Source organism: Amblyraja radiata, chromosome 10 (genome assembly GCF_010909765.2).
Source record: "Amblyraja radiata isolate CabotCenter1 chromosome 10, sAmbRad1.1.pri, whole genome shotgun sequence".
NCBI classification, from domain to species: Eukaryota; Metazoa; Chordata; class Chondrichthyes; order Rajiformes; family Rajidae; genus Amblyraja; species Amblyraja radiata.
Genome location: NC_045965.1, coordinates 22,623,734 through 22,647,221, shown reverse-complemented (window position 1 = coordinate 22,647,221; position 23,488 = coordinate 22,623,734). Strand labels below are relative to the sequence as shown.

General features: G+C 45.7%; 2 protein-coding genes across 4 annotated transcripts in view; both read right to left on the bottom strand.

The window, feature by feature from the left end:
- The window catches only part of rabgap1l (RAB GTPase activating protein 1 like), a 271,539-nt gene that overhangs the window by 146,045 nt on the left and 102,006 nt on the right, over positions 1–23,488 (bottom strand). The gene's annotated exons all lie outside the window — the stretch shown is intronic.
- gpr52 (G protein-coupled receptor 52) lies at positions 9,117–12,887 on the bottom strand. Its single transcript, XM_033028339.1, has one exon. The coding sequence runs from the start codon at positions 11,642–11,644 to the stop codon at positions 10,565–10,567; it is 1,080 nt and encodes a 359-aa protein (XP_032884230.1). The 5' UTR covers positions 11,645–12,887; the 3' UTR covers positions 9,117–10,564.

Here is a 23,488-nt window from a genome sequence, read left to right as displayed (position 1 = left end):
TTTGACTGTCCTTGATCACAGCTTTTGTGTTAAGATAATGGAAACGTAATAGAGAACAAGATGCTAATTTCCGAGTATGAAAATGACCATAACTTTTTTAATACTGAAGATATGAAAGTGAATTAGGTATCAAATTAAAGTTATTTTTATGCTTTATCTGATGGGATAAATTCAGGCTTGATTTTTAAAATCTCAAAATGTTGTAACATTCCTATTTTTATATCATATATCATAGGAAAAAAATATTTTGATTATCTCTCCTATCGATTCCTCTCATCATTTTATACATTTCCATCATGTCATCCTCTCAGCCTCCTTCACTCATGGGAAGACAATCCCTGCCGATCCATAACTCTCTCCATAACTAAAGTTCTCGGATCTAGATGGGTATTTTTGATTCCGTGACTAATAGTGTGTGTGCTAGACTAAACTACGTTAGAGAAAGGTTATTGAATGCAGCAGCAGAATGGATCAGATAGAAAGCTGAGCAGATTCGCAGATGGAATTTAATCCTGACAAGTAGTATATGGTAAGGCGGTCAGGAATGTTGAAGAGCAGAGACAAAATGAAGAGGTCCAAGTCCAAGGTTCCCTGAAAGTGGCAATAAGAGAATGCGGTGAAGATGGCAAATCCTATGCCTGCCTCATAGATCGGGGCATAGACTCTAAATTCTGGGACATAATATTGCAATTTTACAAAGCACTAGTTAAGCTATATGGGTAGTGTGTGCAGTTCTAGTTGTCATACTGTGGGAAGGGTGCGATTGTGCTGGTGAGAGTGCAGAGATTGATCAGGATACAGCTTCACCAAGTGGCTGAGAGAAAGCATTGGTAACAATGCCAAGTGTTACGAAACCTTTGGAACAAAAATAGTAAACTTTCTAGGAAAGGCATCATAATATGTTGACGACAAATACAGAATATGTAATGATGAAGCAAGTACATTACATCAGTATGTGTAGCTGTGTTATCTGAGTGATTCTGGGATTTACCTATATCCAGAACCATGTCTCAGGGACCAAGCTATGCTTCGCTGGTATCAACCTTACCAAGGCACTTGCTTGGGATCACTTCTATGTCCGGTTACTGCATACTTTAACATATTAATTACAAGGCCTGTAATTTCACCTTTAACTACACTGTCTGGCCAGTTTAATTACATTACCAGTGACGACAAAAGTCAATAGTAAAAAAGCAGCATAACCAAGATATCATGCACCCCACAGTATTGGAAGGGAAAGCCACATTCTCAACCTTTAGTGTTTCCACAGCTTCACAAATGGAAAGCCAACACATTTAGCCCTCCGTCAAGTATTCTTTTAAGTTGCATAAACCAGGAGCTACCATTCCTTTTATACATCCCAATAAAAAGTTTCAAAACCGTGTTGCTGAATTTTGTTTTCAAGTCAAGAATCAAGAGAATCAGGGGAGTTTCATTGTCAGATGTACAAATACGTAACAATGAAATTCATTACAGTCTATAACACTTTTTCTAATTATAAAAACCAGAAATTTAAATGTTGCATTCAATAAGCTCCCACATCGTCTGTGGACTGTGAAGCTCAACAAGAAAGCAACATAAATTCGGAGAATGTTCCACACTTGATCATTTAACTAATCATGGCTGGCAAAAATTCCTAGTCTCCTCACTGCAATCCATGTGAGGACAGTGGAAACAAGAACTCTGAGAATAATTGAAGGGATTGGACAGGCTAGATGCAGGAAGATTGTTCCCGATGTTGGGGAGGTCCAGGACAAGGGGTCACAGCTTAAGGATAAGGGTGAAATGCTTTAAAACCGAAATGAGAAAAACTTTTTTCACACAGAGAGTGGTGAATCTCTGGAACTCTCTGCCACAGAGGGTAGTTGAGGCCAGTTCATTGGCTATATTTAAGAGGGAGCTAGATGTGGCCCTTGTAGCTAAAGGGATCAGAGGGTATGGAGAGAAGGCAGGTACAGGATACTGAGTTGGATGATCAGCCATGATCATATTGAATGGCGGTGCAGGCTCGAAGGACCGAATGGCCTACTCCTGCACCTAATTTCTATGTTTCTATGTTTCTATGTCTCACTGGGAGTTTAGTGAACATGAAATCAAGAACTTGAGGCAGGAGTCACAGTGGCATAGCGGTAGAGCTGCTGCCTTACAACACCAGAGACCCAGGTTCGATTCCGACTATGGGTGCTCTGGTTTCCTCCCACACTCCAAAGACGTGCAGGTTTGTGCATTATTTGGCTTTGGCAAAAATTGTAAATTGTCCATAGTGCGTAGGATAGTGCTAGTGTGTTGGATGATCGCTGGTTGGCGTGGTTTCGGTAGGCCGAAGGGCCTGTTTCTATTTTGTATCTCTAAAGTCTAAAGAATCAGTTACACTGTCTCAATGTTGCTCAATATTACAGCTGATCCTGTCCTTCATATCCACTTTCCTGTCTTTATCCAGATTATTTGTGTCTCTCTCTATTGAATATGCTCAATGATTGGGCATCTACAACCCCTTAAGAAAGATTTAAAATCCCTTAAATAAAGAACCTTAATGTGCTTAAACCTAATAGTCTTATCCTGAGACTTTGTCCCAACTGGATTCCACAGCTGCAGAAAATAGTTTGTCAACAGGGAATAAAAAAGGATTCATGGTAAGTATCCCATATGCATCCTTAATCACCTGCTCTCCAATCCTGTTATCTTTATGAATCAATGAACATGTACTCTGTTTCTCCATGTTTCGTAGTATCTTATCTTTACCGCGAGTGAGAAACAATCTGCTGGAGAAACTCAACGGGCCAGGCAGCATCTGTGGAGGAAAATGAACAGACAACGTTTTTGATTGGGGCCCTTCAGACTCAGAACTTCTTCAAAGTGGGCATACATTGCGGAGATTGCACAGTGGAACACTAAAGTAGAGATTGTCCATTTTCCTCCACAGAGACTGCCTGACCCGTTGGGTTCCACCAGCAGTAATATTTTGTTACTCATGATTCCAGCATCTGCAATCTCCATTTATCACACTTCCAGCACCGTTTATTTCTCCTGATTGAATTCTTTTTGCCACATTTCTGCCCACCCAATCAATCTAACCTCGGGACTTCCGCACTATCAAAAACTGATTCTTTTTAATTGCCACATCTAAATATAGCCCCCAAAATAGAGGCCTCATATTGAATTCTGTGGCTATCCATTGCATAAGGCCTTTCAGTCACTAAAATTCCCATTGAACTTTGTTTTCTGCCACTGAACCAATTTTGAACCAACTTGTCACTTTCCCTTAGATCCCACTGGCCTTGACCTGATCGTTCTGTCATGTGAGTTCGTCAAGTGCCAATTCAAGTCAATGCAGTGAGTTGTGACAAATCGATGCGGATTGTTTTTAATTAATCTATGTCTCCCTAAATGCTGATTTATGTAGTTCTCTCAGAAGATTTTCAATAATCTACACTCCGCAGATGTTAGGCTAATTGCCTGTAATCAGTTGTCCTTTTCCTTTTTAAACAAATTTCCACATTAGTCAATCCTACAGCACCATCCCCACAGCCCAAAAAAACTACAACACGATAATCAAAGCCTTTGCTATTTTCCTTCTTCCTTCTTTTAACAGCCTGAATTACATTGTATTAGAACCTGGCACTTTTAAGGAAGCCTGACACTTCAGACATTTAGAGATACCGTGTGGGAACAGGCCCTTCGGCCCACCAACACTGACTAGTGATCACCCCGCACACTAGCACTATCCTACACACTGGAGACAATTTACAATTTTACTGAAGCCAATTAACCTACAAACCTGTTCCTCTTTGAAATGTGGGAGGAAACTGGAGCATTTGGAGAAAACCCACGCGGTCACAGGGAGAACGTACTAACGAATAAAAATGGCGCGGCCCTGTCCAGTCGCCGTTGTGGCAGCTCCACGAAAATTGTGTGTGTTTTTAACTTTTATGTTCCTTTTTAACTTATTTCTAAGTTCTAACTCCCTAGTACTAACAAACTATGACAGGGAAACCCTCTTAAATCTAAACTCCAGGGCAAATGGAGACTTTTTAAATTCTGTACTTACTGATCCAGCATGGCCAGCAGAGATCAGCAGAAGCTGCTGCAACAACAATGGGAGCTCGGCTGCAAGGAAAACCCGGAGAAAACATCGAGGGAAGCGGGGGGGGCATTCGGAATAGGCTGAAAGCCCAAGCCTTTCGTCCACCTCTGCCCAGCATTCTTCTGGCGAATGTCCAGTCCCTGGAAAACAAGCTGGATGACCTCAGGGCGAGGGTCAGATTCCAGCGGGACATAAGGGACTGCAACATCCTCTGCCTTACTGAAACATGGCTGACCTCGCTGATTCTGGATCAGGTAATCTGCCCAACCGAGTCCTTCACTGTCCACCATGCTGACAGAACAGAAGCATCTGGGAAATCCAAGGGTGGAGGAGTCTGCTTCATGACCAATAACAACTGGTGCAACCCTGGAAATATCAAGATGCTTTCCCGTTCCTGCTCGCCGGACCTGGAGCACCTGACGATCTCATGCCGCCCATTCTACCTTCCCCGGGAGTTCGGCTCAGTGATCGTCACAGCCGTCTACATTCCACCGCATGCGGACACCGACTTGGCACTATCGGCCCTACACGATGTGCTATGTCGACATCAAAACAAGTACCCGGATGCGGCTATGGTGGTGGCTGGAGATTTTAATAAATCAAATCTCAAGAAGGTCATGCCGAACTTCTACCAACACATCACGTGTGCCACCAGGGGGGGAGAGAACTTTGGACCACTGCTACACACCGTTCAGGAAAGGCTACAAGGCCGTTTCACTCCCTCCCCTAGGAAAATCTGACCACGCTGCCATTTTCCTGTTGCCGGAGTATAAACAGAGGATAGTTCGGGAAGCGGTAGAGACGAGGGACGTAAAGCGGTGGTCCGACCAGTCAGAGGCCATGCTGCAAGATGCACTGAGTGATGTTGACTGGAATATGTTCCAAACAAGTTCCAGTGACGTCAGTGAGTTCGCAGAAGCAGTCACGGACTTCATCGCAACAGTAACCGACAACATCGTCCCCACGGTAAGGGTAAGCACCTTTCTGAACCAAAAACCCTGGGTAGACAGGTCTGTTCGTGTGGCCTTGAATGCTCGCACCGCTGCCTACAACTCGGGCCTGGCATCAGGAAACATGGACGTCTACAAGGCAGAGTCGTACCGACTGCGAAGGGCGGTGAAGGACGCAAAGAGAAGGTACAGAGACAAGATGGAGTTACAGATGGAGCAGCAGGACACCAGACGCCTGTGGCAGGGGCTACGGATTGTAACCAACTACCGGAGCACCCCTCCCTCATCCGCAAGTGCCGGCACCTCCCTAGCTGATGACCTGAACTCCTTTTACGCTTGTTTCGAAAGGGGCAACACCACTCCAGGTCTGCCGACTATCGACAATACCGCCAGCGGGCTGGCTACCGAAGCTGAAGGGAGGAATGTGCACACATTCTCGCTGTCCGAGCATGACGTGAGGAGGGCTCTGACACGGGTGAACACGAGAAAAGCTGCAGGCCCCGATGGCATCTCGGGGCGAGTACTCAAGTCCTGTGCTACGCAGCTAGCTCCAGTGCTCACTACATTATTCAACCTCTCCCTGGACAAGTCCGTGGTCCCTGCCTGCTTCAAAAAATCCATCATTGTACCGGTGCCAAAAAATGCCTCCCCAGCCTGTCTGAATGACTACCGTCCGGTGGCCCTTACCTCGGTAGTCATGAAATGCTTTGAGAGGCTCGTGAAGAAACACATCTGCGCCTTCCTCCCTCGGAACATGGACCCGTTGCAGTTCGCATACCGTCCGAACAGATCCACGGACGATGCGGTCTCCCAGGTCTTGCACACCGCTCTCTCCCATCTGGACAGCCAGAAGGGGGGCTACGTGAGGATGCTGTTCATAGACTACAGTTCAGCCTTCAACACGATAGTCCTCACCAGACTGGCCGGGAAGCTAATGGAATTGGGGCTCAACACCTCCCTGTGTGCCTGGGTCCTGGAGTTTCTCACCGCCAGGCCCCAGGTAGTCAAGATGGGAGGGAATACATCGAAGTCCCTCACCCTGAGCACAGGATCGCCCCAGGGTTGCGTCCTCAGCCCCCTATTGTACTCCCTGTACACACATGACTGTGTGGCTAGGTTCAGCTCCAACTCAATAATTAAGTTTGCTGATGACACTGTGGTGGTGGGCCTGATCTCAGACAACGACGAGAAGGCCTACCGGGAGGAGGTGGCTGGTCTAGCACTCTGGTGCCAGGATAACAGCCTCCTCTTGAACATCAAAAAAACGAAGGAGCTGATCATGGACTTTAGGAGGGCACATCATCCGAGGACGTACACTCCATTGAGGATAAATGGGGAACCTGTGGATAGGGTGAACTGTTTTAAATATCTGGGAGTCCACATCTCCGAGGATATGACATGGGCATCACACGCCTCAGCACTCGTGAGTAAGGCAAGGCAGAGCCTTTACCACCTCAGGCAATTGAGGAAATTCAGAGTGTTTCCGAGGATCCTCCAGTGCTTCTACGCAGCGGCGGTGGAAAGCATCTTGTCCGGGAACATTACCATCTGGTTTGGGAATTGGCTCTGCCAAGGACAAGAAGGCTCTGCAGAGAGTAGTGCGTTCGGCCGAACGTACTATGGGAACTTCACTTGCCCCCCTGCAGGAACTATACAACTCCAGAGCCAACAATATCATGAGAGACCCCTTCCACCCCTGCAACGGACTGTTCCAGCTGCTACGGTCAGGCAAACGCCTCCGTTGCCATACGGTGAGAACGGAGAGGTTGAGAAGGAGTTTCTTCCCAGAGGCCATTCGGACTGTAAACGCCTATCTCACCAGGGACTAACTCTACTGAACGTTTTTCCTTCCATTATTTATTATGTAAAAGAATATGTGTGTTATGATTGTGTTTATAGTTTGTTTGGTTGTTTGGTTGTTTGTCTTTTGCACAAAGGTCCGCGAGCATTGCCACTTTCATTTCACTGCACATCTCGTATGTGTATGTGACAAATAAACTTGACTTGACTTGACTCTGTACTGACATCACCTGTAGTCAGGATCGAACCCGAGTCTCTGATGCTGTAAGGCACCACTCTACTGCTCCACCACTCTGCTGCCACCAACGTTTTGACATTTAACATCTCCTTTTCTGCCTCCATTTATATTTTTCACACATATTCTTCCACTTTAGCGTCAAGGTCTGTTGGTTCCATCTCCATCTTCCATTAGAATGTGACAAACTGCTTGAAGGATAATGAAATGTTTTTCATGGAAATTTGACCGAACCGTTGCACACGGCACAGTCGCACAGACAGCAGTGTTATAGTCAGACAAGAACAGTACTGAAGAAGGGTCTCGACCTGAAACGTCACATATCCATCTTCTCCAGAGATGCTATCTTACCTGCCGAGTCCCTCCAGCATTTTGTGTTTTTTTTAAATAGACCAACATCTGCAGTTTCTTGCATCCACAAAAACAGCACAATTGTTGTTGAAGGATGGATGTTGGTCAGGAAACCCGAGAAAATTCCTCTCTTCTTCTTTGATAAGAAAATTGCTGCATGTTCATCCATCCGAGGGGGGCAGTGGTGTTTTCAGTTCAATGTTTGAACTAAAATACTGCATGTCTGGTATGCAACACCACCACCCTCAATGTGTTTGGTGGGGAGAAGTGGGGTGTTGGTGAGAGCACACAACCTTCTGACTCAGAACAAGAGTACTATGAGCCGATGTCATGTTAATATGTCGCTGTACCTCCAATAGAGACCGGAGGGCTTCAGTTATAAGGAGAGGCGGGATAGGCAGGGGACTTTACCCTGGAAAGTTGGAGACTGAGGGGTGGCCTTACAACGGTTTATAAAAAAATGAGGGGTGTCGATAAGATGAATATTGACACTCTTTTTTCCAAGGGGAGGGGAGTCTAAAAGCAAAGGGCATAGATTTAAGGAAAGAGAAGAAAGATTTAAAGAGAACGTGAAGGGCAGGAATTTAACACTGTGGGTGGCAGATATGTGGAACAAGCCATCAGAGGAATTGGTAGAGGTACAATGTTGAAAAGATACTTATTCAATGTATGAAGAAACATTACCCATTCCTTCTCTCCAGAGATGCTGCCCTTCCCGCTGGGTTACTCCAGCATTTATGTCTATCTTCAATTTAAACCAGCATCTGCAGTTCTTTCCTACACATTTAATCAGGTATTAGCAGGAATAGAAAAGGTTTAGAATGCTATTGACCAAATGTAGGCAAATGAGGTGAACTCAGGTAGGCAATTTGAGTTCGGCATGACTGAGTGACTGTTTCCGTGTTGTGCGACAATGACTTTAAGGTTTAAAATAGGCATGGGCATACACAGCTAAAACTAACACATCTGAGACCTTGAACATTGTCAATGCAGAGCTGCATTCCCACATTCCAGTGCATGTAATGTAATTAAACAATCTCTGAAAACGTACTGAAACATTTCTCTAAGGTGAAGGCGTGCATGAGGCAGCTGGTTCGGAAGTTATACTATATGAATGCTACCTGGTGTGGCAGACTTTGCACTTTTATTCAATAACACTAAAATGAGGAGAAAACTCAATTAAAGGGCAAGGATCAACTAACACGAGCATTGGGCCAGTTAAGGAGTGGGCTGGAATGGAGGGAGGTGAATCCTGAGACAGTTACTTTGCTGCAAGGTTGCACTGGGAGACAGGCTATGTTCTACTCCACAAGTCTGTGGAGTAGCTGGTACAGGATGCATTTTTGACAGATCAGGAAATTGAAGGCTGTGAGGAATTGGCATAGAACAGGGGTAGGCCAGCCTTGATCAGATTGAGTGTTGGAATCAGCGTGAAGGCAAGTAGCTGATTCCTGCTTCTATTATCTTGCGTTCGAGCTTTGCGAGCGTAAATCGCGGCATGATATGGAGTTCAGCTGAGCGTGGAAGCAGCACAATGCATCTTGTACTGGCAATAATCAAAAACTATGAAAACGCAGACTTATAATAGGCCTATTCCAGTAACAACGTATGCCTTTATTAAATAAATCCAGCCCATGTGTTGACAAGCAGTGGAAGCCTGCGCTGAATGTATTGAACTGGGAGACAATCACACCCATTTAATTCAGAATTATCCATTTATTGACCTCAAGAATACAGGCTGCTCAAATAGATACTCGATAGATATACATTTATATATATATATAAAAGTCTGTTTTTAATGTAAAAGTTTAATAAATCAATAAATAGTTCTGCAATAATTTAACGTTACATTCTTACTGCTTAACTCTTTCTTATCAGACAGTACATAGCCCTTTGTGTCCTGCAATAACATTTCTGCATTTGTCATATAAATAGAAAACCGGCTTCACCACTTGACAGTAGTGGTGGAGGAATGCTGCATAATTCCACTCCAGTCACTGCTGGTCTACTGCAAAGGAACGGCAGAGCGCAAGGAGTTAATCGGCAGCATTCAGATCAACAGCAATGCAAGTTCGGTTGTTGTCCTTTTTGCAAGATAATCCTGAGTAACACAACAGCACGAAGAGAATTAAAAGATTCACCCCTTAACCCTCTTAAGTCATCGTTCCTGATGCCTGTGAAATGGGCACTTCCTGTGGGCATTTGCAACAATTTCATTCACTTAGCTCCCCTCAACTGTGCCAGAATTACAGTCTGTATGAGCCAAGTCATTGTTGCAGTAAACGCTACGACTAGAAGCATCTTTTAGGGTAAGTAATGATTAACTACACCGCATTCTTTTATTTTGTCTTGAAATTTTTGAAAGTGATTTCAACTCCTGTTTGATTTAAATTGTTCTCCTGGAACTGGTGAACATTTGAAAGTACATCAGGCGCAGACAAAGAATAAACTCCATCTAATATTTAGTACATCTGCAAGCTGACACTGAAATATTATAAAGAACTACTGCCTACCGCAGAATATGACACACCTAGTAATAGTGTTACGGTTCTCACAGAAAGTTGTACTAACGATTGCACTACACTCTCAGTGATCAGACGTTAACAATTGACTGGTCACAGGTGTACTTGTCATAAAAGTGTTTTCACTCCTCAGTCATTTAGTTCCTTATTAGAATACAGTAAATACAATTCTCCAACCAGTCAGTCCCTCGCTGAATGGAGTTGAGCGCTTTTGGTGGTTAAAACGTAAAGAGTTTCACGAGTTCCATCGCATTTCCAAACCATGAAACATTATAAGTAGGCTTTCGCCCTATTCTGGATCTCAAACATTCCACCAAAGACTGAGGTTCAATTGAAAATGTAAAAAGATCAATTGATATTTTTTCTTGAGCAAAAGGCATTAAAGGTTAAAGAACCACTGAGTATTATGGGTACAGAACCTACGAGGGCATAGGAGGTTACTAAACTGAATGGAAAAACAGGTCGGACTGAACTGCCTCCTCTTATGCCCAGATTCCACAACAGCCCATCCCAATGAGCCCATTGGTCATTGATGCCAATTGTCACCTAAACATCTTCACACAAGCGTGCAAAAGACCAAACAGAATGTCAGCTGGTGTATCTCCTCTGACTAGGTAGACCATCAGATGGAGCAGGAATTGGCCCGTTTCCTGGGGATGGGATCTCGCAGAGACTCATCTCCCAGGCATGTGCACAGCGAGCAGACAGCTTCCCATATTCTCCGTAGTCCCAGCCTGAAGACGCTGTTGGAGAGGTTGTAGATGAGGCAGTTGCAGAAGCTGTTGCTGATGGCCAGCCACGTTGTCACAAAGGACAGCGAGGGGCTCTCCAACACCCGCGAGCTCTCCAGCAGAAAATAAACAATGTAGGGAAGCCACAGCACGTAGAAGACACTTGTAATCCGAAACAGGACCATTGCGTAGCGCCGGTCGGGGCTGGGACTACCTTCAGCAGCTTCCACGTCCTGGCTGGGGAATCGGGCACGACGTTCGTTGATTTCTTTGGTGTGCTGCCGGCAGATTTTAAATATGTGGAAGTAGGTAAAGCAGACAATGGAAGCTGCTGGTGCATAAAGCAGGCAGACGATAAAGCCCGTGAAGTAAGCATTAGTTTCCCAGAAGGTGGCACACCATTCAAAGATGTCTCCGTGATAACCTGGCTTCTCCCATCCAAAGAATGAGGGCAAGAACACTACACCGGAGTAAATCCATATAAGAACGATACAGATCCTAAGGCGACACGGAGTTACCAGTTGGTTGTAGGAGAGTGGTTTGGTGATGGCAAGGTAGCGGTCAATACTGATGCATGCCAGACATGCCATAGATACACTCTTCAACACTGAAATGATGTACCCAAACACCTGGCAGGTCAGGGACTCCTGCATGCCCGTGGAATAGTGAAGAAGGGTCAGAGCAGGAACCAAGCAGCTTACCCCCACGAACAGGTCTGCGTAGGCCATCGTCTGGATGAAGTAGCTTGTGGTGTAGTGGTGGAGGAGGGGGGCACAATGAAATACAAAGATGACCGTCAGATTGCCCATGATGATCAGGACTGTCAGCAGCACAATGACCACGGTCTCCAAAATGCAAACGTCAACCACGTCGGAATAGCCAAAGCCCAGCGGGCATGCACGGTGAGTGGACAAGTTAGCCGAGGTGTTGCTGGGGCTCACGGAGCTCCATTCAGTCACGGAATGGTTCATGACACAGACAGATGTGGGCCACAGTCCACGGTGACTGCAGGTCGCCGGCAAGGCATCTGTTCTCGCTGCTGCTGCTGCTGCTGCTGCTGCGGCTCGCTCCACACCTCCGGCTCGCTCTGCTGCTTCCGTCGGTCTCCGCAGTCAACGCTTCACAGCCGCACATGCCTCCTCAGCAGCAGAGGACTGCTGACACACCTCAGCGTTGCAATGCTGCTGACAAGCTGCCACCAGTGTACTGCTTCCAGCTGCTCGATCACACCCATTGTGTGCAGAGTTGTAGAGAAAGAGAGAGAAGCAAGAGCCCTAGGAGAACTGTACAAGACTCTCACACTGCTCTGCACAATGCCGGTAGCAAGCTATGTCCCCCTCTGTTTGAAGTCTCTTGAAATACTTTGCCTTCTAAATAAAAACCCAGGGATCTTCGAGCATCGGGGAATCAATTGATAAGTAAGAGGAAGTGGACAAAAATAGCAGTGCAAGCGTATTCCTGCACAATTCGAAATCCCCAGCCTTTCACATATGGTAAGCAGTGTTTCAGTCTTGCAAGAAGGAATGCTGACAGAATAATGCAGCAATCCCCTGATTTAGCGAGGAGTCTGGCACTTCCATTGTGCTGGAGAAGCAATCCATTCAGTGGCACATTAGTGCTGCTACTGCACACTCCCAGCCTCGCAGCAGCTGCACCTGAGCCCCTCGCCTTTGCTCCATCGCAGCTGATGCGGAAGAATTCACTACTCCAGCTACCTAGGCTTCCTGCTCCCAAGCGAACCACCAATGACCATCAGAGCAGCTCTCTCCTTTTATGTCGCTTAGTAACAGTTGCCAAGCACACGCAGGCTCACAGCCTGTAACGCTATCCTAGAGCGTAGCAAATTAAGATAACGGGACAGGGCTAGCCGGCTTGCACTCCGTGAAGGCTGGTTTATAAAGCAGGTAGACAGTGCAGACATGGATCACAAGAGTTTGAGGAAACAGCCTGCACGGAGCAAATGTGAACACAAAGTCGAAAGTCTTGAGACTAAATGCAGTGCCAGCAGTAACAACACCAAAAGGAAATCTCATGCATTATTAATTGCACAAATAGCAATCAAAAATGACTCATTATAAATTTACTTGCTTACTTGCGGGCTGTACCATAACATTTGCATTTGCAGGCTTGATGCACAGATGCAGGAGGGGGACAAGCCCAAGGCAGGAGCAGGAGGAGGAGTTTGAAGGGGGCAGGACTGGGAGATGATTGTGTGGGTCATGTGGCAGCAGAGGGCAGGGAGTGAGAGGAAAGACGGGGATGATATGGGGGTGGGTGGCGGGGGTGGGGGAAGGTAAGAGTTAGCAGGTGACTACAAGGGGAGGTTGGGGGTGGGGGCAGGACACAAGGCACTGTCAGTTAAGAGCTAATAATGAAGACGTGGAGATGCAAGAGACTTTAGATGCTGGAATCTGGATTAGAATACAAACTGCGAGAGGAACTCCGTGGGTCAGGCAGAATCTCAATCTATGGGAAGAAGTGGACATGATATTTTGGAAAGGCCCCAACTAAGTAGTCATCTGTCTATTTCCCTCCAAAGATGCAGAAACAATGAACTGTAGATGCTGATTTACCAAGGAAAGACACAAAATTCCAGAGAAACTCAGCAGGTCAGGCAGCCTCCCTGGAGAACATAGATAGGTGACGTTTGGGTCTCTTCTTCAGACTGAACAGTCTGAAGAAGGGTCTGGACCCGAAACGTCACCTAACCATGTTCTCCAGGGATGCTGCCTGACCCACTGAATAACCCCAGCATTTTGTGTCCTATAGAACCTCGCTTTGTTCCCTCTCATCTCTGTAAAGGTGACTCCGTTACTGCAGATGCAGCACAGCCAGAACATACCAACTTCCAGTGGGCTCCATTGTCAATGAGGCAAAGTGCTGTCCGCAGCAAAAATGCTTTTCATTCTCCTGATTCCACTCTAGTGATTTATACTTCACTTCCAAACGCTCACAATATTAATAAAATGATCCTATTCCAGGGCAGTGGTATGAGGGTACATAATGTAAAATCCACGCCGCTCATCTGCACTCTGGCAGAACGCAGCAGTCGAGAATAGGGATGTGCTGTGTTGATGATGCGCTGCAATGAAGATGATTAACAGCACTGTAATCCTTTCAACGAGTAGATCACCAGGCTAGCCTCAGTAGCACAGATGAGAGCTGCCCAGTGCCTGACATAGCAGCAATACCGCTTCTGTTTATCTACAGCCTATTCCTCGGCTTCTGCAATCCAGTGTCTCCTTTGCCCTTTTAACCACAGCTAATCATTGGGTTGAGTGTGTAGCTAAAGCACTATAACCTACTCGATTAGTAGGCACGGTGGCACAGTGGTTGAGTTGCTGCCTTACAGCACTAGAGACCTGGGTTCAACCCGGACTACGGTTGCAGTCTGTACTGAGTTGATATGTTCTACTCGTGACCGCGTAGGCTTTCCCTAGATGCTTCGGTTTCCTCCCAAACTCCAAAGATGTATCAGTTTACATGTTAATTGGCTTCGGTAATATTGTAAATTGTCCCTAGTGTGTAGGATAGTGTTAGTGTACGGGAATTGCTGGTTGTTGCGGAGTCGGTGAGCTGAATGGCCTGCTTCCACGCTGTAACTCTAAACTAAACTAAACAAACTAAACTACTCCTTATTTCACACAGGTTTTTGCCACTGCATGTTTCAATCATAATTGTTTCCTGCAACATCATTCCAGATCACTCCATTACACAGCTACATCTCTTCACCAGATAAAAGCTGTCCATGGTCTGACCTCCGCAGAGGAGCATGGGTGAAGCTCAACAGACTTCGTACTGGAGTTGGGTGTTTCAATGCCAGCATGTGGAGATGGGGGCTCCGCCAGACCCCAGCCTGTGAATGCGGAGCAGAACAACTAGACAGCCAACCGTGTCATCTCTGAGTGCCCGCTCAACCACCCACCAAATGGAACTCAGGGCCTGGCAGACATTGACGCAGAGACAATAACCTGGCTGCTCAACACGCGGCTTGAAATCTAATTATTTCTTTGGTTTATGTTTCATTCGCAAGAAGAAGAAGATTCCAGAATAGCAGGATGCAGACGACTGGATAAGCAGAAAAGGCCACACACAAATTGGAGAAACAGCACCTCATATTTTGCTGGGGCAGTTTATAACCCATTGGTATGAATATTGATTTATCTAATTTCAAGTAACCCTTGCATTCCCTCTCTCCGTTCCACCCCTACCCTAGTCGTCCTGCTGGTTTTACTGTTCGCATCCATATATCCCTTCGTTATCACCTCTTTCACAACCAACAATGGACCATGTGTGTAGGAAGGAACTGCAGATGCTGGTTTAAATCAAAGATAGACACAAAATGCTGGAGTAACTCAGCAGGACAGGCAGCATCTCTGGAGAGAAGGTCTAGACCGGAAACGTCGCCTATTCCTTCTCTCCATAGATGCTGCCCTACCAGCTGAGTTTCACCAGCATTTTTTGTCTAGCTACACTAGGATGTTGTTTAAGGGATAAATACTGTGCAAGACACCAGGGAAAAAAACTTCAAAATAATGCCACAGCTTCTTTTCACATTGATCTGCGACGGCAGGCAAGCCCCTGGATTCCTCATCAGTACAACACTCTCTCAGTAATAAACTGCAGATACAGGAAGATCCTAAATCTTCATGCCGGAAACCATTCTCCGGCCACACAGGGTGAGGTTAGCATTAAAAATACATTTTAGAGAAGGACTTTACAGGAATGGAGTTTGTACATAGGGCATGGGGTGCCATTTATGGAAGGCCCCCAATTGCTTGGCTACACAGGTCATTGCAAAGCAGCAGGTTACAAAGCAATGTCTGCTCAGTATTTTTTGCCTGAATCAACTGGGATTTTAAAATTAGACTCCAGTAGCCAGTCTGAAGAAGGGTCTCGACCCCAAACTTTGCCTATGCCTTTTCTCCAGAGATGCTGCCAGACCCGCTAAGTTACTCCAGTTGTGCCTATCTCCAATAGTCAAAATTTGATCGAAATATATCACTATCCTGTAGTTTCTGCTGGAAAGCCTTATACAAATACTCATTGGAAGGGGAGGACTGCGTTCAGCTACAATGCATGCAACATAGGTACTTTGAGCTCCTTTGTTCAGGAATAAAGGGCCTGTCCCACTAACGTGACTTTTCAGCGACTGTCTTTGACCTTCAAGCTCGAGGGCACTCGCCTGAAAAACCTCGAGCTGGATTGACTGTCAGCGATGAAACCACGCGCCGGATCGACCGTCTGCACACACACACACACACACACACATCGCAAAGGCGGGGGCCAGGGAACACGGGGGAGCGCTGTCTGAAATTCACACCCGCGATGAACAGGAAGGTAAAAGACGGCTGACACAGTAACGGTAAAGGGCATGTCCCACAAGCATGCGACTGCATGCGGCAAGCATGACCTAAAGGGCCTGTCCCAGGAGCATGTGACTGCATGCGGCAAGCGCGACCAAACCAGAAGCGGGGGCCGCGCGGAGGTCGAGTGAGTGACATGAAGCTCGAGCGAAGTCCGTGGGAAGTTCGTGCGTGATGTACGGCGTCGAGGCGGTGCGTACGGCGTTGAGGCGGCTGCGGATCGTTGCCGCGCGGAATTTTTGAACACGGTCAGTTTTTCTGAGCCCCGCGCGATGTCGGGACCAGCTCCGCACAACTCCATACGGCTCCGGCGATCGAAGTGGGACTGGCCCCGCGAGGCCGTACGGCTCAAGCGACCACGTTAAGTCGTGATTGCCGCATGGAGTCGCATGCTCGTGGGACAGGCCCTTTAGGTCGCGCTTGCCGCATGGAGTCGCATGCTCGTGGGACAGGCCCTTTAGTCCTTTAGAGAGCGCGGGGGGGGGGGGGGGGGGGGGTGGAGAGAAGGGGAGTGAGGGGGAGAGAAGGAGAGAGAAGGGGGGGGGGAGAAGGAGTGGAGACACTTTTAAGAAGCCAGACAACGTTTAATAAAGTTTAGTGGGCATTTAACATTACCGGTCGGTTTACTTACCTTTTAACCTACTACGACCTACCTCGACTAAACCTACAAGTAAAAAAATATTTATTTTTTTCCATGACGACCTTTTTTATCTCGCGGGCATTTTTCAGCATGTTGTAAAAAACGGCGCGACCTAGCTGAGGCCTCGAGTACGCGGGGACTACTCTCGAGCATGAAGGAGAGTTACAAAGACCTCCTAGGACCTCGTGTCAACCCTGCTGCGAGTATGAGTCGAGGGCAAACTCTTCTAAACTCGCCAATTAGGTCGCCACAGTGGGACAGGCCCTTAACCAAACAACAAAAGGTAACACTAACGTGTAGGAAGGAACTGCAGATGCTGGTTTAGTCTGGTTTAGCTGTTCAGATGCTGAGTCTGAAGAAGGGGCTCGACCTGAAATGTCACCCATTCCTTCTCTTCATAGATGCTGCCTGTCCCGCTGAGTTACTCCAGCATTTTGTGTCTATAGAAGGTTATTCTTCCCAAAATTGAACGCAGAGGAAATATTTGGAAAGTTCTCTGCACCATGTTTCCTGAATGCAGAGGAAATGAAGTTCAAAAGCAAAATCGGTCTCTCAATTGGTTTGATCTAAGGGAGGGTGCCTAAGAATTAAACCCCAACCTGATATAATGCTTTCAAATAAAACATCCACTGGCAAAGTAATTAGAATGAAAGATAAACTATTCTGAAGCATCCCACGGTATAATCTCTATTAACTAAACACAGGTCTTGCAGAGTGTCTCAATCAGCATCAGCTTTTCATTTTGCAAATGAATAATGCTAATATCAACAGGTTAGCCACGGAGAGTCAGGCTCCCTTGCTGCACAAATCTTTCATGGAAACCAAGTCCTGTTTTCCAGTTCCACCTGCTCCTCTGGGCAGGATTTACAGCTGGCTGGGGATTACAGTTCAATTACTAACCAGCCGGTTACTTCAGTGCAATAAGAGGGAAGGTGTGAGAACCGGTGGCACATCCACCACACCCTGATAAAATCACCAGCTCCTCACAAACCGTGTGCTAACAACTCATTCAGTTTAGATGTCTAATTACAAAATAGTTTACCCGAGGACATCTTTAATCGTGTCCTTAATAAAATGTGTTCAGATGAAATATATATTTAATATAAAAATATGATTTATTTTGTATCACATGATGCATCCATAATTTCTTCATATGTAATCAGATTAATTCAATAGTCCAAGTTTCACAGCTATTTTGTTAGAGGTACAGGAAACTGATTGGTTTGTTTGTGTGTGTGGTTTATGGTGAGGGAAGTTTGCTGACAGAATAGAAACAAAATGCTGGAGTAACTCAGCGGAACATGCAGCATCTCTGGAGAGAAGGAATGGGTGACGTTTCAGGTCGAGATCCTTCTTCCGATTTTGCTGACTGAGTTATGGAATAAATCCTCTGATGTCACCTATATCCACCAAAGATGAAGAATGGAATACAGCTTAACATTTCATCTTTGCAGAATACAAACTCTGTGCAGGAGAAGGCCACTCATCCTTCGAGTCTGCTCCATTACTTAATAAGGTCATAGCAGATGAGGTTATACGATATGAGGTTATAGTCTCAAATCTGCATTGCCATCTATCCCCTGTGGATTTGACGGCATTGGGCCTGTACTCGCTGGAGTCTCGAAGGATGAAGGAGGACCTCATTGAAACTTACTGAATAGCAAAAGGCCTGGAAATGGAGGATGTGGAGAGAATGTTTCCACTAGTGGGAGAGTGGCTAGATGCAAAAAATGTTCCCAATGATGGGGAGGTCCAGAATCAGGGGGCACAGTCTAAGAATAAAGGGGAGGCCATTTAAAACTGAGAAGAGAAAAAACATTTTCACTCAGAGAGTTGTGAATTTGTGGAATTCTCTGCCACAGAAAGCAGTGGAGGCCAAATCACGGGATGGGGACAAGGCAGGCACGGGTTACTGATTGTGGATGATCACCCATGATCACAATGAATGGCGGTGCTGGTTCGAAGGTCCGAATGGCCACCTCCTGCACCTATTTTCTATGCTTCTATGATTTAATTGTCTCCCCTTATTCTTTTAACTCTAGCTGATATAAGCATGTCCATTCATCCTCTCTTCAGAAAACATGCTCATACAGTAAATAGCAAGTCTTCTCTGAATTGCTGCCAATGTATTAACCTTCTATCATAAATAAGGGGACCAATACTATACATAATATGTGTAAGAAAGAACTGCAGATGCTGGTTTAAATCAAAGGTAGACACAAAATGCTGGAGTAACTCAAGTCTCCGACTACATTCAATCTTTGTCCCGCCCACTCCCCTGACATCAGTCTGAAGAAGGGTCTTGACCCGAAACGTCACCCATTCCTTCTCTCCAGAGATGCTGCCTGTCCCGCTGAGTTACTCCAGCATTGTGTGTCTACCCATTATACATAATATTCCAGATATGTTGCTCTCACCAACAAAGTGAAAACTGCAGATACTGAAAATTCAAAGTAAAAAATAGAAAATGTTGGAAATATTCAACAGGAAGAGAAACAAAGTTAACATTTCGGAGCAAAGACCTTTGTTTGAACTAGGAAGGAGACAAAAGAAGCAATCTCCTTTCAACATTTCACAGGGACCATTCCTCTACCCGTCCCACCATGCAGAGACACAAACATTGTTCCAGGAGAAGCAGCGATTCACTTGCGCTGGTTCCAATCTTGCACACTGCAGTCGGTGTTCACAATGTGGGTTTTGTACTTTGGAGAAGTTAACTGCAGATTGGTGATCGCTTTCAAGAACACCTGTGTTCAGACAGCAGGAACAATCCCGAGCTTCCTGTTTTGTGCCACATTAATTAATTATTTGACTCTCACTCTGACCCAGTGGTCTTTGGCCTCTTCAGTATCTGCCTCGTCCAATGCAAGCTTGGGGAATCTTCCATCTGGGCACGTTGCAGTCTTTTGATCTCAACACTGAATTCTACAACTTCAGATCTTAATTTCAGTCGCCCATCTGTGATAGTGGCTCAGTTTGTTTTTTCCCCCCCTTATTTTCCTCTGGGGGTGAAAGACGTGCCAGCCTGACTTCCTGGTCAGATCTCCTTGCTCCACATTTCACAACTTCTACATTCTTTTGTCTAAGCTCTCACTCTGTAACTGCTATTATTCACTTACTGGCTAGATAACCTTGTTTACAGCTTGATAGACATAAAACGCTGGAGTAACTCAGCGGGTCAGGCAGCTTCTCTGGAGAAAAGGAATAAGTGACGTTTCAGGTTGAGATCCACCTTCAGACTGAGAGTCAGGGGAGAAGGCAACTAGAGGTATAAAAAGGTTCAAAACAAATCTGTGTGGCCTCACTCTGACCAATGGAGGAAGTCCAGGAATGAAAGGTCAGTGTGGGAATGGGAAAGGGGGTTAAAATGTTTGGCATCCGGGTGATCGCATACTGACCTTTCTGTCCTGGGCCTCCTCCACTGTCAGTGAAGGCACACACAAATTGGAGGAACAGCATACTTCGTTAGGGCAGCTTACAACTCAGCAATATCAATTTCTCTAAATCCAAGTAACCCTTGCACATTTCCTCTCTCTCCGTCCCTCCCCCACCCTAGTCGTCCTGCAAGTTTCAATGTTCGCATCTATATATCCCTTCATTGTCACCTCTTCCACAACCAGCAATGGGCCATTGTGGGCTCCACCTTTCCTTGGTCATCAGTGCCGACTCTGTTCTGAAACTTTTCATACCTGTAGTTACCCTTTCCCTTGACTGTCTGAAGAAGGGTCTCGTCCCGAAACGTTGCCTATACCTTTTCTCCAGAGGTGCTGCCTGACCCACTGAGTTACTCCAGCATTTTGAGCCTATCTTGTTTACAGCTTATCCCAGACACCCTACTCTTACCTTATTAGAGACATACGCCACCACCACCACCTTCCTCGCCATTAAATTAGCTTCTTTAGCCTCCTTCCCAATTATGATGAAGGGTCCCTGACCCTGAACAGACTTTCTATTCCCCCAGATGTGACCCAACCTGCTGAGTAATTCGATATTTTCTGTTGTATGTGGTCTCATCAATCCCATGTATGTATGAAGCCTAATCTCTCTACTTTTGTATTCAATTCCCCAACCGATAAACAAAAGTATTCTGCTGGCCTTCCACATTACTTGTGGTACCTGCGCACAGGTCTTTTGTGAATAATGCACAAGAACACCCAATTCCCTCTGCAACCGCCTAAATGTCATGTACCCTTCAATATTCAGATCCCAATGCACGTCATTCTGCAGTCATTCGTCTGCCATGGCTTACAGATCATACTTATTTATCTGCATTTGTAATTTCAGTTCATCTGTTTTGTTTCAACTGATACATGCATTCAGATAGAGAGCCTTTAGTTTTGTCTTTTGGTCATTTTTGTACTGATTTCCAATGATCTAGCATTAGATGATTATTCTTCAGTGTTGTTTTTGGTGACGGTGTGTGCTAGTGCAGCATATCAGCATTTCTAAAAAGTTAAAAACTACATTGATGTACAGCAAACACAAGGAACCCCGAATGTTAGTTTACAAAAAAAAACACATTAAATGCTGGAGTAACTCAGCGGGGCAGGCAGCATCTCTGGAATTCATGGATAGGTAACATTTTTTGGTTTGGGACCCTTCTTCATGCAACTATTCCTCCAGTTTGCATGTGGCCTCACTCTGGCAATGGCGGAGGCTCAGGATAAAGAGGTCGGTGTGGGAGTGGGAAGTGGAGCGAAAATGGTTAGCAACCAGGAGATCCAGCAGGCCTAGGTGGACTGAGTGCAAATGTTCGGCGAAACATTTGCCTACATTTGGTCTCGCCGGTGTAAAGGAGAACATGTCTAAAGAAATGTCTTGACCTGAAATGTTACCTATCCATGTCTTAAGGAGATGCTGCCTGACCCACAGTTATTCCACCACTTTATTTTTTTGAAGTGCAGCAGCCAATGGCATTGCATGAGTTGTTATATGAATACCATACCTTTTTGTCTACAAACAAAAGCACTAGTACTCTCCATCGCTTCCTGCTAGTTTTCTTTCCCTGACTTCGCTTTGCATCCAGTTATAGTATTCAGGCTTTGCTACATTCTGTAGGTGTTCTGGGACTCGCGTTTGACTCGGTATTGTCTCTTGGCAGTCTTGATGGCTTTTTGAAGATTATATCAAGCTTTCCTATACCGCTCAGGATCATTTCACTTGTACGCAGCAGTCTTGGCCTTCACCTTAGAATGTACCTCACAGTTCATCCATGGTTTACGGTTGGGGAACACTTGGATTGTCTTCCTCAGCACACACTCCCTATACGAACTCGCCGATGAAGTCAGTCACGGCACTGGAATAGTCATTCAGGTTGGCCGCAAATTCCCTGAATATGGACCAGTACACTGACTCAAAGCATGTCACCCATGTCCACAGACTAGTACTGAAAAACTTTCTGTGCCGAATCTTCCTTCTTTATTTTTTTTGTAGGCAGGAAGTAAAAAAATCACACCTAGGAATGGAGCAGTAGGCGATTGTTATGGATGTGTAACAGTGGTCGTAGTGTTCTGGCCCTTGGTAGGACATGGTGCTGATAGTATTTTGGTAGTACGCTCCTCAGGCTGGCTTGATTGAAGTCTCAGGCTACAATGCCCAGGGCTTCAGGGTGTTTTGTCTCAAGGCTATTGTCAGTGGAGTACAGTTCATTCAGAGCAAGCTTGACGTACACAGTGGGGCCAGGTGTCAGGATAGCTGAAGTGAATTCCCTCGACAGGTAGTAGGGACGGCACTTCACAGTAAGATATTCCTGGTGCGGCAAAGACCGCCACGCCAGAGCACCACAAGATATTAATTAGAAAGCTGACTCACTGCCTCTAACCTTGCCCTAAGAAGCCGTACAGTTCATCCAGTGAAGGGACAAGCCCTCGGGCTGGATGGCACAGTCAAGTATGTCAGGGGTAAGCCATGTTTCTGTGAAACAAAGCACGCAGCAGTCTCTCAGTTCTCTAAGGTAAGTCAGATATACAAGGTCCTGAGCTTCAGAATAGTAACTTGGATCAAAAGAACAAGGAAATCACCAGACACAAAATGCTGGAGTAACAGAAGGACAGGCAGCATCTCTGGAGAGAAGGAATGGGTGACTTTTCGGGTTGAGATCCTACTTCAAACTTCACCCATTCCTTCTCTCCAGATGCTGCCTGACTCACTGAGTTACTCCAGCATTTTGCGTCAATCTCCGGATTAAACCAGCATCTGCAGTTCCTTCCTACACAAGGAAGTCACCATGAACCGTTGTAGAGCTTCAGCCACAACTGGAGTCATGTGGACAATTCTGGGGATTGCATTATAGCAAAGTATTGAAGGCTTTGGAAGATGCAGAAGAGATTCACTCAAATTATTCTACGGATGAGGGTCTATGTTATGTGACAAGACTGTAGCTTGGGTTATTATCCTGGAAAATAGGAACTTGCAAGAGAGTCTATTCAAAATTACAAGTATACACTGAACTATCAGAGGGAAAATTATCCCATTGGCAGAGGAGTTAAGAACATAGAATGAGAGTGAATGATTAAAGTGACAAGGGAATAAATATCATCAAGGGAGAGATTAGAGTATAGAGTCTACCATCATGTGGATTAATATTCAATTGCATCACTCAGAAAGCAACTGGAAAATAATTTGCAGGGACTGTGGAAAGAAGGCAAAGAACTGCCCAGATTGCTCTTTAATAGCAGCAGTATTGAGTTTACAGGCAGAACGGCCTGCTGTGCTGTAAGCACTCTGTGATTCCATTATCCCAGTCCAAAGGACTCCATCCTCTTGTGGTTACAGCACCAACTTGAGAACTGAAGAGAAAACCACTTGGT

Bases quoted from the DNA above. Each gene is read 5' to 3' on its own strand.
- gpr52 (XM_033028339.1), bottom strand. From the start codon at position 11,644: ATGAACCATTCCGTGACTGAATGGAGCTCCGTGAGCCCCAGCAACACC.